Source organism: Pantherophis guttatus, chromosome 8 (genome assembly GCF_059756535.1).
Source record: "Pantherophis guttatus breed Tessera chromosome 8, ASM5975653v1, whole genome shotgun sequence".
NCBI lineage: Eukaryota > Metazoa > Chordata > Lepidosauria > Squamata > Colubridae > Pantherophis > Pantherophis guttatus.
Genome location: NC_142070.1, coordinates 72,454,799 through 72,471,677, shown reverse-complemented (window position 1 = coordinate 72,471,677; position 16,879 = coordinate 72,454,799). Strand labels below are relative to the sequence as shown.

The following is a 16,879-nucleotide window of genomic DNA, read 5'->3' as shown; positions in this document are numbered from 1 at the left end:
GTTCCAGCTCCTTCTGCTTATCCTGTATTATATCTGAAGACGTTAAATTCATTTTCAACCTATTTTGATAAAATTCTTCCGCTCTTTCAACAGTATTTAACTGGTATCTTTCTCCTTGATATCTCAATATAATACCAACTGGGACGTCCCACCGGAATTGAATATTTCTCCTTTTTAACTCAGACACCAGAAAGCCAAATTTCTTCCTTTCCATTAATATCTTAGGTGGGAGTTCCTTGTAAATCCAAATCTTTCTTCCATACAATTGCAAATTAGAATTGAAGGAATTTTGCACAATTTTATTCCTAATTTCTTTATCTGAAAAATAGATTACCACATCTCTAGGCAATTGCCTTTGCTTGGCAGTCCAGGAGTTTATTCGATAAGCTCTGTCAATCCTACAAAACACTTCCTCAGGTTGAATCTTTAAAATCCCAGCTAGAAATTCAGAAGATATTTTCCTTAAGTCATCTCTGTTATTTTCCTGCAAACCTCTAAGTCTTATTGCATATTCTGTGAAATTATATTGTATCTTTAGAACCTCTTTTTGAATCCTCTGTTGCAGATTTTCTACATTACCAGACTTTTGGTCAGCATCCATTTTAAATTTTTCTTCTGAACTATAATCCTGAATATTTAACAAATCATTTTCAATTTTTTGAATTCTATTGTCCAATTTATCTTGAATTTCATCCATTTTTGACTCTAGTAAATTAGTATTTGTATCCAACCGAATCATGAATTCTGACACTTTTAAAATTTTTTGCTGCAAAAAGTCAAACTTGGATTTCACCAATTCCTTAGTTTCCTGCTTAAATTTTTCAAGTTGCTGATTCACAATCTCATCCCTTCTTTCAATCTCCTCTAAGAGAAATTCTATTATATTAAAATCAGGTTTCTGGGACTGAAGAGTTAAAACTTGTTCCTTTAAATTCTTAGTGGGGGAATCCCCCCCACCTATTTGTTTGTCTGACTTCACAAGCCTCAGTGCCATGTTTCCGCCTAAGCAGGCTTTGTTAGAAGAAAAAAAAAAAAAACAAGACAAAAGACTTCCAGCCAGCAACACTCAGGCCTCCAGGGGAAAAAGAGAAAAACAAAAACAGGAGCGGAGTTTTGTCTACAAATGTAGCCAGTGGTATTTATTCCGCTACATTGTAATAATAAAAAACGGAAGAACTTTCCCACTCAACACATTTTGATGCAAAACGTTTATCCCAGTACTCATCGTTTGTTTGGTACTTGACACACAACCTAGAACTTGCCAGTGTCGGCTGCCTTGTGACTCACTCCATTATGAAAAAAAAAAAAGTTTGATAGTCATCATTTTTCGTACTCATCAAAATCAATGTTTGGTTGTCTCAAAGGTGCTTTTTCAAGAGGCAACTGGACTTCCTTCTGCAAAGGAGCCTTGGTAGTACAGTGGTCTAAAGCACCCTGTTATTAAGACCAGCTGCCTGCAATTACTGCAGGTTCGAATCTCGCCAGGCTCAAGGTTGACTCAGCCGTCCATCCTTTCTAAGGTAGGTAAATTGAGGACCCAGTTGTGGGGGCAATAAGCTGACTTTGTATAAATATACAAAAGGATGAAGGCTATTGCTTAGCACATTGTAAGCTGCCCTGAGTCTCTGGAGAAGGGCGGCATATAAATCAAATTAAAAAAAAAAAATTAAACTAGTCATACCCAACTCCAGCAAACGTTCTTTATATGTTTTACCTTCCAGTCCCCTAATCTCCCCTTTGTAACTGCTACGCAAGGCATGATGGGAAGGTTTTCTGGAAAAGTGAGTAACTCTTGCTGGGAAGTAGAATACAAGTAGTTCTCAACTTATGACCATGTCTTAACTCAAAATTGATGGTGTTAAGTGAGACATTTGTTAAGCGAGTTTCGCCCCACTTTATGACTTTTCTTGCCACAGTTAAGTGAATCATTGCAGTTATTAAGTTAGGGCTGGCTTGATCCCATCCGTTCGGTTTTAATTTGAAATTGGTTTTAACTGGGTTGTCTGCTGTCTGCAAGGAATATAAATCCTCCCATTCCCCACCATCCAGTCAGAGCTGAAGAAGCTTCTTGGATGAGAAGCAAAACGTCTTCAAAGAAAAACAAGAAACTAATATTCAAATACATTTCAAAAACAAGAAAGTCCAGTTGCCTCTCGAAAAAAACAGCTTTGGGAGAACCATGACCTGGATGACTGAGAATCTCCATAGACAATTAACAATGAGTACTGAGGTACCACTGAGTATACTTTTTACTTTACTTTACTTTTATTTGATTTGTATACCGTCCTACTCCCGAAGGACTCAGGGCGGTGAACAGCCAACAATAAAATTCATGCGTACAAAATTTAAAACGCAGAGATAAAATCAAATTAAATAGTTTGGCCCAGGCAAATTTAAAACCCAATCAATTTAAAACAAATTTAAACTTTGAATATTAAAAATACTAAAAATATTAAAAAGGTTTAAAAAGAGTGAGAAAGTTAGGCCAGGCCTGCCTGGTGAAATAAAAAAGTCTTTAGAGCACGGCGGAAGGTGCGCAGATCCGGGATCCTCTGTTTCTCCGGGGGGAGCTCATTCCAGATGGTAGGTGCCACTACAGTACTTGACTGATGCTAGCAAGCAACTATGCACTGATTTTATACATTTGAAATGTTAAAGGTGGGTACTTTAGTGGGGAATACTCTCTTAGATGTCGTTTCCATGTTTAACGTTTCAAATGTATCCCTTTAGCACAGTGGTGAAATTAAAAATTTTTTACAACTGGTCCTGTGGGCGTGGCTTGGTGGGCGTGGCAGGGGAAGGATACTGCAAAATCTCCATTCCCAACCCACTTCCTGGGGGAAGGATATTGCAAAATCACCATTCCCACCCCGTTCCAGGGGAAGGATAATGCAAAATCCCCATTCCCTCCCCACTCCTGGGGGAAGGGTATTGCAAAATCTCCATTCCCACCCCACTCGGGGGCCAGCCAGAGGTGGTATTTGCCGGTTCTCCGAACTACTCAAAATTTCCGCTACCGGTTCTCCAGAACCTGTGAGGACCTGCTGGATTTCACCCCTGCTTTAGCATAAAGATCATTGCAATGTAGTACTTAAGGGAAAGGAAGAGGAAGGATGAGTGTAGATACATCAAATCTAGCAAGCAAACCAGGCTAAATTTGTTTCTAAACCTGGCATGGAGTTTTGGCATGGAGTCTCTTTCTTGACCACATGAAAATTTGAAGCTGCCTGGATCCTAACATAGAAACGGTGGCTTATACATAAGCTATGTAATGGCAAGCAGATTTATGGGATAGGTTTGGGGAAGAATCGCTGACAGGGATAAACTCCTACCATCCCACAGGATTATCCTTCTTGAGGTATATTACTTAAAATCTGGTTGGCTCTTAAATTTAGAGAGGATCCCTTTCCCAACCCCACTCTTAAAAGAGCTCAAGTAACTGATTAAAAGTGGTGAAAATTGGGGTTTGAAGCTAGTCTTTGTCAGAGGAGAACCAAGAGGTTTCTTCTCATCTCCTCCCACAATAATATTCATTTTTCCGAAAGCAATATGTAAATGTACAAATACATTCCTTTCAAAAAACCCAGAGCCTATGTACTGTAATGATACATGTAGAGCAGGGGTATTAAACTCAAGATCCGTGGGCTGGATCCGATCCACAGGGTGCTTGGATCTGGCCCATGGGGAAGGAAACAGCGAAGGACTGGCCCGCAGTGCCTCTGCCAGCAAAAACAGAACTCAGGAGGGCTCCAGAGCTCCATTTTTGCTGGCAGAGGGTTGCAGGAGGCTGTCGCAGCCAAAATAGAGCTTGGGAGCCCGTTTTCACTGGCAGAGCGTTCGGGCCACCACAGGTGCCCCCAACACGAGTGACATCAAGCTGGCCATGCCCACCCTGGCCACGCCCACCCTGGGCACCCAAGGTCAAACACACCCCTGATGTCAGGGGTGAAATTCAGCAGGTTCTAACAGGTTCTGAAGAACCGGTAGCGGAAATTTTGAGCAGTTCGGAGTAATTCAGAGAACCGGCAAATACCCCCCCTGCCTGGCCCCAGGGTGGGGTGGGAATGGAGATTTTGCAATATGCTTTCCCCAGGAGTGGTGAGGGAATGGAGATTTTGCAGTATCCTTCCCCTGCCACGCCCACCAAGCTACACCATGCCCCTCAAGCCACGCCCACAGAACCGGTAGTAAAAAAAAATTGAATTCCACCACTGCCTGATGTAGAGTCTTATCAGTTGTGTTTGAATTGTGTTACTTCCTCATCGCCTGATTTAGATAACTTCCCTGTTATTACTCTTGCTAGGGAATGGTATCAGTGTAATTTTTTCTTTGTTTTCTAGGATTTAATAGGAAAATTTAAATCGGATTTATGACAGAATTGGCTGTTGTTGTTTTTTTGGTTTTTTTGTTTTTAATTTGATTTATATGCCGCCCTTCTCCGAAGACTCAGGGCGGCTTACAATGTGCTCAGCAATAGCCTTCATCCTTTTTGTATATTTATACAAAGTCAGCTTATTGCCCCCACAACTGGGTCCTCAATTTACCTACCTTAGAAAGGATGGAAGGCTGAGTCAACCTTGAGCCTTGGCGAGATTCGAACCCTGCAGTAATTGCAGGCAGCTGGTCTTAATAACCAGCTTAATAACAGGGTGCCTTAAACCCCTGTACTACCAAGGCTCCAAGGTTTGAGTTTATGTGTGAGTGCCTTGGACTGGACAGCTGTGTGAGGCACTATCAAATCATCTATACAATATAAATAATCATGCACTTTCTGTTGATTGTTCCTTTTATAAGACATCTTTGCAAAGCTGAGATGCAAGCTGTGTTTAAAATGAAGCCTCCCTTCAGGCTTTGCCACTTACGTTTTTGGAAGCCAGGAATTCCATTCCTCGGGCTACTTGGTAGGTGAAGCTCAGCAGATCCAACAAACTGAGGCCTTCTGAATTGTCATCAGAAAGCAGATTCTTCCCATCTAATTTCATTGAGAGGAGGGGAAAAAAATGAAAAGAAAAATTCTTTTGTTAAATTTGAACTCCAGGGGAATCAATCCATCAATCTTTTTCAGGCAAGCATCATAGTGAAAGGCTTTTGAACAGGTTGCGTCTTTCTGAGACATGAAGGAGACAATAGGTACTGCACAGGTACAGTATACATGGTACCTTGCTCAATAGTAGTAACTGTGAGATGGATCTTGGAGTCCTACTGGACAACCATTTAAATATGAGCCAGCAGTGTGCAGCAGCTGCCAAAAAAAGCCAACACAGTTCTAGGCTGCATTAACAAGAGAGATAGAATCAAGATCACATAAAGTGTTAATACTACTTTATAATGCCTTGGTAAGGCCACACATGGAATACTGCATTCAGTTTTGGTCGTCACAATGTAAAAAAGACGTGGAGACTCTAGAAAGAGTGCACAGAAGAGCAACAAAGATGATTAGGGGACTGGAGGCTAAAACATATGAAGAACAGTTGCAGGAACTGGGTGTGTCTAGTTTAATGAAGAGAAGGACTAGGGGAGACATGATAGCAGTCTTCCAATATCTCAGGGGCTGCCATAAACAAGAGGGAGTCAAACTATTCTCCAAAGCACCTGAGGGTAGGACAAGAAGCAATGGGTGGAAACTAATCAAGGAGAGAAGCAATTTAGAACTAAGGAGAAAGTTAGAACAGTTAGAACAATTAATCAGTGGAACAACTTGCCTCCAGAAGTTGTGAATACTCCAACACTGGAAGTTTTTAAGAAGATGTTGGATAACCCTTTTTCTGAAATGGTATAAGGCTTCCTGTCTAAGCAGAGGGTTGGACTAGAAGACCTCCAAGGTCCCTTCCATCTCTATTATTCTATTCTAACACTGTATCTCCAGCAAACTGATTTAACTACAAAGACTCCCTTTTGCTGTGTAAAATTCTTACTCAAAGACTAAGAATTTATTATAATTATTTCCTTAGACTGTCGTTTCCCTTTACCAAACCCAGCAACCTTTCCTCTGCCATTCCATAACATTGAACTGAGAACTATATCTCCAAAACATTTCAACAAAACAAGCTACGTTTGTCTCCATCAAGAACAGAGAAGAGGGTTTTTTAAAAAAAATAAATAAATAAATCCAAATACTAAATATAGTTTTATTTCTCCTTTAATTATAGACATTTTTTCCCTAGAAATTGCAGGATTAAAGGAGTACCGCCTACACATTACAGGCCTTGTTGTTACTTTATTCCCGTGTGGTTTAAATCCAAAGCCATCATTTAGAAATGGCATGGAGTCATCCACTTGTTTTCGACCTATATCCATTTTTTGCCCTGTTTAGCTTTGCTAGGCTGGCTCGTGCTCTTTGGTAATTGGGGTTACCCAAGATTCTCAAAGGATCAATGATTCTACAGCATGGCTCTTATTACGCTCGGGGGAATGACAGCTGCAATATGCCTAAAATATAATAATTTGGTTACTTGGTTAGACTCAGTAAAGCTTTAGTGGTAAAGCTTCTGCCAACGGAGCTGGGTCTGGAATAGAATCCAGTTGAAGAATCAGGAGAGAGCAGATCTGTAAACCAGGGATCAGATTTCAGCGTTGTAGGACAGTAAAAGGGATGAGCTGGTCATACGGCCCTCCTTGACTAACCATCAATTTGGCATTCTGCAAATTACTTCTGTTTAAAGTCAGTTAGCTCTTAGGGATGAATCCTAATGGACAATGGGTATAAACCCATTGATGTTTTGACAACAAGCTTAGATAATCAACCAGGGGTGAAATCTACTTACTTTCCCAACCAATTCAGAAGTGCATGCGCCCCGTGCATGCCGACCCTCTGTGCATGCACAGAGGGTAAAAAACAGGTTACTTCCTGGTTAAAACCAGGAAGTAATAACAACCGGGTGGGTGGGCAGAGCCTTGCACCGGCATCACTACCGGTTCCCCAAACCACCGGCCGCCATCGCTACCGGTTCCCCAAACCACCGGCCACCATCGCTACCGGTTCCCCAAACCACCGGCCGCCATCGCTACCGGTTCCCCAAACCACCGGCCGCCATCGCTACCGGTTCCCCAAACCACCGGCCGCCATCGCTACCGGTTCCCCAACCACTGGCCGCCATCGCTACCGGTTCCCCAAACCACCGGCCGCCATCGCTACCGGTTCCCCAAACCACCGGCCGCCATCGCTACCGGTTCCCCAAACCACCGGCCGCCATCGCTACCGGTTCCCCAAACCACCGGCCGCCATCGCTACTGGTTCCCCAACCACTGGCCGCCATCGCTACCGGTTCCCCAAACCACTGGCCGCCATCGCTACCGGTTCCCCAACCACCGGCCGCCATCGCTACCGGTTCCCCAAAGCACCGGCCGCCATCGCTACCGGTTCCCCAAACCACCGGCCGCCATCGCTACCGGTTCCCCAAAGCACCGGCCGCCATCGCTACCGGTTCCCCAAACCACCGGCCGCCATCGCTACCAGTTCCCCAAACCATTGGTCTCCATCGCTACCGGTTTGGGCGAACCAGTCCGAACCGGGAGCATTTCACCCCTGTAATCAACTGAATCGTAAGAAACAATATAACCATCATTTGCAGAAAGAAAAACTCCACTGGTATATTTTTGCCTGTCCCCTGAAGTAGGAAATGTTAACATCTTGTATGATTCTGCCTTTTGTAGCATTCTTCAAGATACAGAAACTTTCTGAGATTCAATGTTTGGGAATCTTATGAATCAACCGCTACGTAGCTTTGGATATTCCAATTGCTTCAATAACTTTATTTTCGATCCTTCCTAGCGCACAAAACATGTACTAGTGTGCAATAGCGCTGCAACATTTGTTTCAGGTATGTTAATGCTATTTGGATTTCTGATTATGCCAAAATGTTTTTTTAAGTGAAGACTCCCTTGAATTGAGCTTCGTTATGGGTGACTCTGTGAAGGCATCTATGTTGCTTTTCTGGTAGCAGTATGGAACAGAGGAAGGAGAAGGAGGAGGAGGAGAAAAAGGAGGAGGAGGAGGAGGAGGAGGAGGAGGAGGAGGAGGAGGAGGAGGAGGAGGAGGAGGAGGAGGAGGAGGAGGAGGAGGAGAAGAAGAAGAAGAAGAAGAAGAAGAAGAAGAAGAAGAAGAAGAAGAAGAAGAAGAAGAAGAAGAAGAAGAAGAAGAAGAAGAAGAAACCATGTGATAGAATAGAATAGAATAGAATAGAATAGAATAGAATAGAATAGAATAGAATAGAATAGAATAGAATAGAATAGAATAGAATAGAATAGAATAGAATAGAATGGATCTTGGAGGTCCTCTAGTCCAGCCCCCTGTTCAAGCAGGAAAACCTATACTATTTCAGATAAGTGGTTATCTAGACCCTTCTTAAAAACTCCAGGGATGAAGCCCCCACGATTTCTGGAGGCAACTTGTTCAACTGGTTAATTATCCTCACTGTTAGGAAGTTTCTCCTTAATTCCAGGTTGCTTCTGTCTTTTTGATTAGTTTCCAACCATTGGAAATTAATGGCAATGAATTCGCCATTGCTTTCTTCCATGATGTCTTTTTGACTTCCCAAACTAATCTATACTCTGGAATTTCTCATCCGACTACTAGCTAGATCTAGCCCTGCTTACTTTTGGAGATTCACTTTAAGTTACTTAGAAGCTATCATCTGTGGCAACGCAGATGATTTTACAGGAAGAAGAAATACATTAGGTTCTTCGTGAAGCAGTTATAATTCAGATTATAACCAATGAGATGATGCTGCTGTAATCTTTCAGACTTTATATGACCTCTAAAACCAAGCTGAAATAATTCAATTTTTAAGTAAATTGAACGCCGAAATGGCCATAAGACTTGATCCTTAGCTATCCTTCTACGCGTGTAAATAGCTGAACATAGAAAGAGACCATTGCAATCAAGCTTGAAAGACACACATACAAAAAAACAAAACTAATAGCGATCACTTCTGCCATGAGCTCAATCATAAAAGAACTAAATGGTGCAGGACAATATAAATGTCCTGTAGGACAGTCAAAAACCATAAAACAGAGAAGTGAAATGACCAGCGCCATGCCTCAAAATCCTGAACTTTTTCTCCTACAAGATTAGAAGCAATTGTTTCTATTGGGTATAATTACGGACTGTACAGTTTCAGAGACTAAATTGATTTTGAACTTAATATCAGCAGCTAGGCTATTGGTAGCCCAGTATTGGAAGAAGGACTCTTTGCCTACTATTGAAGAGTGGATATTGAAAGTAACAAACCTAGCAGAAATGGCGAAAATCTCGGCGTACTTGAAGGACCACACGCAAGAAAGATACGTATCGGAATGGAGAAGATGGATTGATTATATTCAAAATAAGTATCAGACAAGAAAATATCAAATAGCTTATGAATGAATGTTAGTATTAGAAGTATTTGGTTATCTGTAGTGGAGTTAAGGTTTCGGTGGGGGATGCAGTACTTTGAGGATAAATAGATTAATCTAGTTTATGTTTGATTAAATGAAATACCTTGTATTTTGCTCTGGGAAGTCGGGGGGGAGGGTGGGATGAAGGGGGGAAAGGGTGGGGGGAACGGGGGGGGAAATATTTGTATTTCCTTTTCAATAATAAAAAAAAAGATTAGCAGCGACTTCAGATTACTTGTTCAGAAAAAAAAAACAGTGCAAAGAGAAAACTTAACCCTAATCTAATCTGATTCTTTGCCGAATAAAATTAGCTATACATGCTAAAACATATGAAGCAGACTTACCCAATATGGATTTTTTCTTATATGAAGCAGGGCGGTCGTACAAAGATCTCTGGATGTCAGAGTATTTTGACCTGTCTTTTCTTTCTAACATAGGCACGTACTGAGTTGTGTCAGCTTGTTTCATGTCCATATATTCACCGTTATTTTCAAAGGACAGGATGACATAGCTGGAATTAAAAGCACAGTAGCAATATAAAGGAACAGTGCACAAATTGAGATCTGAATATTTACTGTACCTATTATACTTTCACTTATAAGTATAATATTATACTTATTATAGCCGTGATGGAGCAGTGGTTAGAATGCAGTATTGCGGGCTAATTCTGCTGACTGCCAGCAGTTCGATCCTGACTAGCTAAGGGTTGGCTCAGCCTTCCATCCGTCCAAGGTTGGTATTCTGTCCCCGTACCATGCACACACCCAACCAGCCAGCCGAGGGTTAAATAAACTCTTCAAACACTCAACATCAGTGATAAGGAACTTGGCAGCAACTCTGTGGCTGCCTGCCAAGAGCTTTTACTCCGATAACACAGACAAAAATACACACAGTTTGAATAGTCCAGTTTGTAATTAAATCCACAGCAAATAGGTGTTGTGTCCGAAGGTGCAAAGTGCCTCGCCAGAGATTAGCTTTGTCCATCACAGAGTCTGAATGGCCACCACACTCCCTTTTATAGCCTGTGGGGTGTGGTCCAGTGACTCAGCTAATCTCTGGCACGCCTTCCCCTCTGCTGTGCACGCTTCTCCCTGCGCCTCTGGCGAGGGTCCAGCCAGCACTTATTTTCCTCATCGCTGTCCACCTGTGGCTGCGGGGACGTGCTTGGCTCTCAGCCTATCGTTTGGCCTTCGGTATCCTCCGGAGGCATTGCCAGAGAGGAGGGTCCTGGAGAGGGAGGCCTTGCCAACTCCTCCCCCTCACTCTCAGAGTCTGCATCTGTCGATAGCCCGGGCTCAGGCAACGGAGCCACAACAGTTGGTAAAATAAGGACCCAGATTGTTGGTGGGCAATATGAAAACCGCTCAGAGAGGTCTATAAAGCACTATGAAGTGGTATATAAGTCTAAGTGCTATTGCTATTAATATACTGATCTCTTCTTTGTTGATTATGGAGCAGGGGTTGGATATTATAGATGTCACAATAAAGTTTCGGCAATCTGTAGGCCATTCCCAAAATTACTCTTCAATGGTTGTCTTGATTCACTGATTCTTTAAAATCTTAATCAATAAATCTACCCTGTGTTTCTTCATCCCATTAGAAACTTATTTTCCTTGTGATAATGAAGGAGACACTATAAAGTTTCCATAATATTGGTATTCATTACATGGAGAGCTTTATCTCATTTCAGGTCATCCTCGACTTACAACAGTTCTTTTAGTGACTGTTCAAAGTTACAATGGAACTGAAAAAAGTGACTTAGGACCATTTTTCACACTTACGACCATTGCAGCATCAATGGGCATCAAAATCAATGGGGAAGCCAGATTGACCTAACAATCATGTTACTAACTTAACAACTGCAGAGAGTCACTTAATAAGGTGGGGCAAAACCCGCTTAACAAATTTCTCACACAGCAACATAAATGTTAGGTTCAATTGTGGTGGTAATTTGAGGACTACCTGTATTAAGTAAGCATTACATTAAATATTTTCAGTGTGGCTTGGAAGTATAAAGAAGGGTTCATGATGAACGTATTGTATGGATGGACCCTATTAAGCTCTGGAGTAGTTTCCTCAGCCTCATGACTCTCACATCTCAGTAAAAAGGTAAAGGTTGTTTTGATCCGCCAACAGCCTGCGGAGCTGGCAGTGGAGTCGGACAGTGAGGAGGCTGGGGAGGAACATGGGCCAGTTCTGGAGTCTGGGGAAGGCTCGGACGAGGGCTCTGCATCAGAGGCAGAGATGGGGCCAGGGCCATCTGGGAGTTATGTGCTGACTCCGGAGCCTCCAGAGTCTGACATCAGCGAGGCAGAGGAACAGGGGGAGCCTGTTCCTAGTGCACACATGCGCAGAGCTGCCAGTTAAGACAAAAGGGGAGACTTGGGAGTAAGGCTTGGAGATGATTGGTCCGTCCCATAAGACATAAAGGAGGAGTAAAGGCACGTAAACCTTTGCAGGAAGCAACTTTGTTTGTTCTGGTTGGTTTAAATTCTGAAGCTCCTTTTTGACTCTGTGCTCCGTGTGGCCTTCCAAAGCTAATTGCTAATAAGGTCTTTGGCAGCGTGTCAAGGGAGATAAAGATAGGTGCTTATCAGCCTTATCCTGAAGGACTGTGGCAGACTTCTGTCGGACTCTTTACAAACTATTTGTGACTCATTGTGGGCTGTGAATGAACAGAATTCACAGCTGTTGAAATCAAAAGAGGGTTTTTGGGACTAATTGTGTGCTTTTACTGGCTCAGGAAGCCTAAATCAGAACAAAGGTTTCCCTGTCCAATTGTGTCCGACTCTAGGGTTTCTTGGCCAAGGGAGCTAGGATTGTCCAAAGACAATTTCCATAGTCATGTGGCCATAATGGCTATATGCCAAAGGTGCACAGAACAAATTAATATTGTTAAGGAATTCGCAGAGCAACCTTAGAGTAGCAAGGGTGTGCCCATGAAAGTGACTGAGAGCAGTTGCAAATAATCACAGCCAACACACAGTTACACTGAGTTGTGTTTACTTTTAGGAAATAGTAATAAGGCACAGTCCAATAAACAGTCCAGGTCATACACAGATAAAGCAGTAGATAGTAAAACAATAGTCCAGGGATATTCCAATAACAAAGTCTTCTTACCAGTCGTCATAGTCATACACAATAAACAGTTGCAAGCAGTAGCAAACACAGCAAAGAGCAATAATAGTCAGCAAAGAGAAACAAACCATGTTTCTAACTCCCTCTTAAGGACATTGGCTACAGAGCTAACCAATCAGGACACAGTATGATGCAATACAGCAATACCGTCTTAAAGCTATATTGAGAGTTTATATATTGCCAACCCAACAAGTTAGGTAACTATCATTTCCTAACAAATATTATGTCTTTGATTACTTTATAGCTAAAGCTTACCTTCTAGTGCTTTCATCTGCAGAATTAATGCCAAAGATGTCCAGATCCGTCTTTGCTTTTTCAGGATGTCGACTCAGAAAGTTATCCCTATTTTTATGGAGGTAGTTCACCAAGTCTCCATAAAAACAGTATTCTGTTATGATGTATATTGGACCTAACGAAGAGGAACAAAGCAGAACAATACTTAATGCCACAGGGAAGTCGTGTGTGGAAACTAATTAGAGATCGGTGTCCCAAGGATAGTGATTGTGTACAGAGGTGGGATTCACATACTGTAGCAACTGGTTCGCCCAGCACCAGAAATGTAAGCGTGCGGCGTCACAAAACACGACAATTTGCTCGCTCGCACGCACCATTCACACATGCATGCAACGTCAAAACAACCCGGCAATTCACTCGCTCGCGCCGTCCACGCATGCATGCAGCATCAAAAACACAGCGATATAGGACGGGATTGCACCCCCACTACCGATTCTCCCGAACCGGCTGAATACCACCTCTGATTGCGTACCGAAAAACAAGTATGCTTTCTCAGCGTACAAACTACAAGAAGCACGAAGAAGCTCTTTGAATCATCTCCCATTCTTGTCAGAAAAGCAAACCAGTGAGAGAGATCTCCCGGAAATAAAATCTGCCTTTTGAGACATACTTAGTGGTCATCAGAGACTTTTCTGCACTGAATTATGCACATAAACACCACATCCTTAAAGGTTGTCAGAAAAGTTCTGAAACCTGAAGGTCAGGAACTATGAATGATTAGCGGTACTAGCCATGTTCACAACAACCCTTCTTTACTCAGAAGTCCCTTGTAGATTCTTTCTATGGCTAAAGAGGCTGGGTTTGGTCTGGTAGGTCTTAAATTACACAATCCTGATAATACAGCTTGACAATAATTATAGAATAATGGTGATATCATGCTACCTTCCTGAACGTGGCACTTTCCAGATGTGCTTGCCATGCTGGCTAATCATTCATGGAATTGTAATTTGAGCAGATCTGCGGTTGTAGCACCAACACATCTGAATGTTGTGACCTAGGCTTACTGAGTCATTACAAGACACAATTAGTCCCAAACAAACCTATTTTATTGTAACAGCTGAGAATTACATTCATTCCCAGCTGAGAGCCAATTAGTTGCAAAACAAGTCCTTCAGAAGAAGTCCTTCAGAATAATCACCAACCTTTACCTTCTTTGACACCCTGCCAAAGGCCTTACTTGGCAAAGCCCCACAAAGTTCAGAAACAAATAAGGGATGCCAACTGGAAACAGAGTTAGCAACGTTTTGCTTGCCTGCAAAAGTCCCCAAGTGCCTTTGTTTCTCTTTTAAGCCTTATAGGAGGGGCCAATCATCTCCTGGCCTTACTCCTGAGTCATCCCTTTTGCTTTAGCGCTCTTGCCTTCTGGCAGCTCTGCACATGCGTGCACTAGGAACAGGCTCCTCCTGTTCCTCTGCCTCTTTGCTGTTCAACTCTGGGGGCTCCGGAGTTCGCGCATCACTCCCAGATGGCCCTGGCCCCATCTCTGCCTCCGATGCAGAGCCCTCATCCGGGCCTTCCCCAGACTCCAGGACTGGCCCATGTTCCTCCCCAGCCTCCTCACTGTCTGACTCCGCTGCCAGCTCCGCAGGCTGCTGGCGGACCACAACACCGAAGAATATCGTGCTGGGAAGACTTGTTTAACGAATTGTAACAGGGATCGAGTAGAATGGCTGGTGTTTGATCTGTTAAATTACAGCCTACTCTTCTAAATACTAGCTCAATGAGAGCAAGCGAGCCTGATGTTCCAGGTGTTTCTTTTTTCAACAGAAAGGGACAAAGATACCTGCTTGAGAAATTTACCTGATTTTGTGCAAGCTCCTAAGAGGTTGACGATGTTCAAATGGGGGCCAAGGTGAGTCATTATCTTTAATTCGGACATGAGAGCCTGCTTTTCGCTGGATCTTGCGGTTGCTGGTGGGAAAATATGGTACACAGAGAATTAGATTGTGTTTTTTCCAGAAATACAGAAGTAAGCAGCCAAGGTCCCTGTTTCTTTATGAACAGGAATTTTCTTGGGGAAAAAAATACTTTTCAAAAGAAGATCTGCTAGGGAAAGGAAATGATTTTCATTTTCTTTGCTGATTTCTTAACTTGTTTAATAAATAAAACAGTAATATCTTTGTATCGTGGACCTTTGTCTGAATTCCTCCCAGTATAGACTGCTTTCTGAATCAGACCGTGGACACTTCAAAATTACTATTTCGCACCATTTTGGTATCAGATCCAGAATGGATTGTCTCATCCTATCATTTGTTTGGAGGAAATGAATTGATTTATTGTGAATCTCAACAAAATCAGTATTTTTTTCTTCTTTGAATTGCTGCAATTCAGCGGTAGGTAGTATTTTTGGGTAGTCTATTTCCCAATGGCAGAAATGTTCAAAACAGCCAATATTCCCCACTATTCTACAGGTTCAGTATCCTGTTTCTATCTTCTTCTGATTCTCTTCACAACAGAGGAATGGTGGCATAGCAATCATTTGGGTGATTTCTTACAAATCAGCAAACAACTGCACACACATATAGGCACACAGATACACATACTGGAAAGCACGGAGAAAGGCACAAACAAATTATTCTTTCTTCTCTTGGAGTTCTCTGAGGAGCCTGAGTGGCGTAGGAGGCTAATGCCTCCTAAGGCAGCATTTAACATCCAGCTGCCTGCAATTACTGCGAGTTCAATTCTCACCAGGCTCAAGGTCGACTCAGCCTTCCATCCTTTCTAAGGTAGGTAAATTGAGGACCCAGTTTGTGGGGGCAATAAGCTGACTTTGTATAAATATACAAAAGTATGAAGGCTTGCCTTGTAAGCGCCCTGAGTCTCCGGAGAAGGGCGGCATATAAATAAAATTTATTTTTTTTAAAAAAAAAAAAAGCATTTTTCTCTGTATTTTGAGATGGATATAACTGAAGTCGATTCCAGTGTCAGATTCAAATTATTTTTCAAAGAAGCAGAATATTAGCAGACTGCTGATATACAAGTGTCCTATGCTAATAGTCACTGCTTATCAGTGGTGAAATTCATTTTTTTTTTTTTACTACCGGTTCTGTGGGCATGGCTTGGTGGGCATGGTGTGGCTTGGTGGGTGCCAGTGGTGGGTTTCAAATTTTTTTACTACCGGCTCTGTGGGTGTGGCTTGCTGGGCCTGACATGGCTTGCTGGGTGTGGCTTGGTAGGCGTGGCAGGGGAAGGATACTGTAAAATCTCCATTCCCTCCCCAATCCAGGGGAAGGTTACTACAAAATCCCAATTTCTTCCCAATCAGCTGGGAATTGGGAGGCAGAGAATAGATGGGGCGGGGCCAGTCAGAATTTTTACTACTGGTTCTCTGAACTACTCATAATTTTCGCTACCGGTTCTCCAGAACTGGTCAGAACCTGCTGAAACCCACCTCTGGTGGGCGTGGCTTGGTGGGTGTGGCAGGGAAAGGATACTGCAAAATCCCCATTCCCTCCCCACTCCTAGGGGAAGGATATTGCAAAATCTCCATTCCCACCCCACTCTGGGACCAGCCCAGGGGTGGGTTCTAAATTTTTTTACTACCGGTTCTGTGGGTGTGGCTTATTTTGTGGGCGTGGTTTGATGGTCATGTGACAATTCTTTAGGATTTAGCAGAGGTACTGGTCTACCAGGCTTTTAACTGCTTGCAGAGCTGTACCGGTCTACCCATTTGTTTTTGGAGGCACTGATCTACTCATGTATTTTTGCAGGCACTGGTCTACTCATTTGTTTTTGGAGGCACCAGTCTACCACCACACTGCCTTTTAACACTGATCAGCTGTAGGGCGGCCCTTTGAAGCCCCACGGCAAGAGTTTAAACAGTTTTTTTCCTTCTAGCCGATCAGCTAGGACTCGGGAGGCAGCGAATAGATTGGGGGCAGGGCCAAATAAAAGGTAAGAATAACATGGGGGGCGGGGGTGGGAGGGCCCAGTTCCCGAACAAAGAGAACCAGTTTGGTGACATCATATCGTCACCGCTACCGGCTCGGCCGAACCGGTAGGATCGAACTCACAGCCTCCTGATTGTGAGGCGAGAGCTCCACCTCTAGGCCACCATACTACTCCAATGGCA

The 16,879-nt window shown here is 42.9% G+C and overlaps 1 protein-coding gene across 5 annotated transcripts in view; it reads right to left on the bottom strand.

Moving 5' to 3' along the window:
• PDGFRA (platelet derived growth factor receptor alpha) overlaps positions 1–16,879 on the bottom strand; it is a 74,383-nt gene that overhangs the window by 14,075 nt on the left and 43,429 nt on the right. For all 5 annotated transcript variants that reach the window (XM_087875334.1, XM_087875336.1, XM_087875335.1 and 2 more), the window contains 4 exons: positions 14,608–14,718; positions 12,769–12,922; positions 9,720–9,886; positions 4,863–4,972 (listed from right to left, as the gene is read on the bottom strand). In XM_087875334.1, coding sequence (XP_087731460.1) covers positions 4,863–4,972; positions 9,720–9,886; positions 12,769–12,922; positions 14,608–14,718 — 542 coding nt within the window. The remainder of the gene's footprint in view (positions 1–4,862; positions 4,973–9,719; positions 9,887–12,768; positions 12,923–14,607; positions 14,719–16,879) is intronic.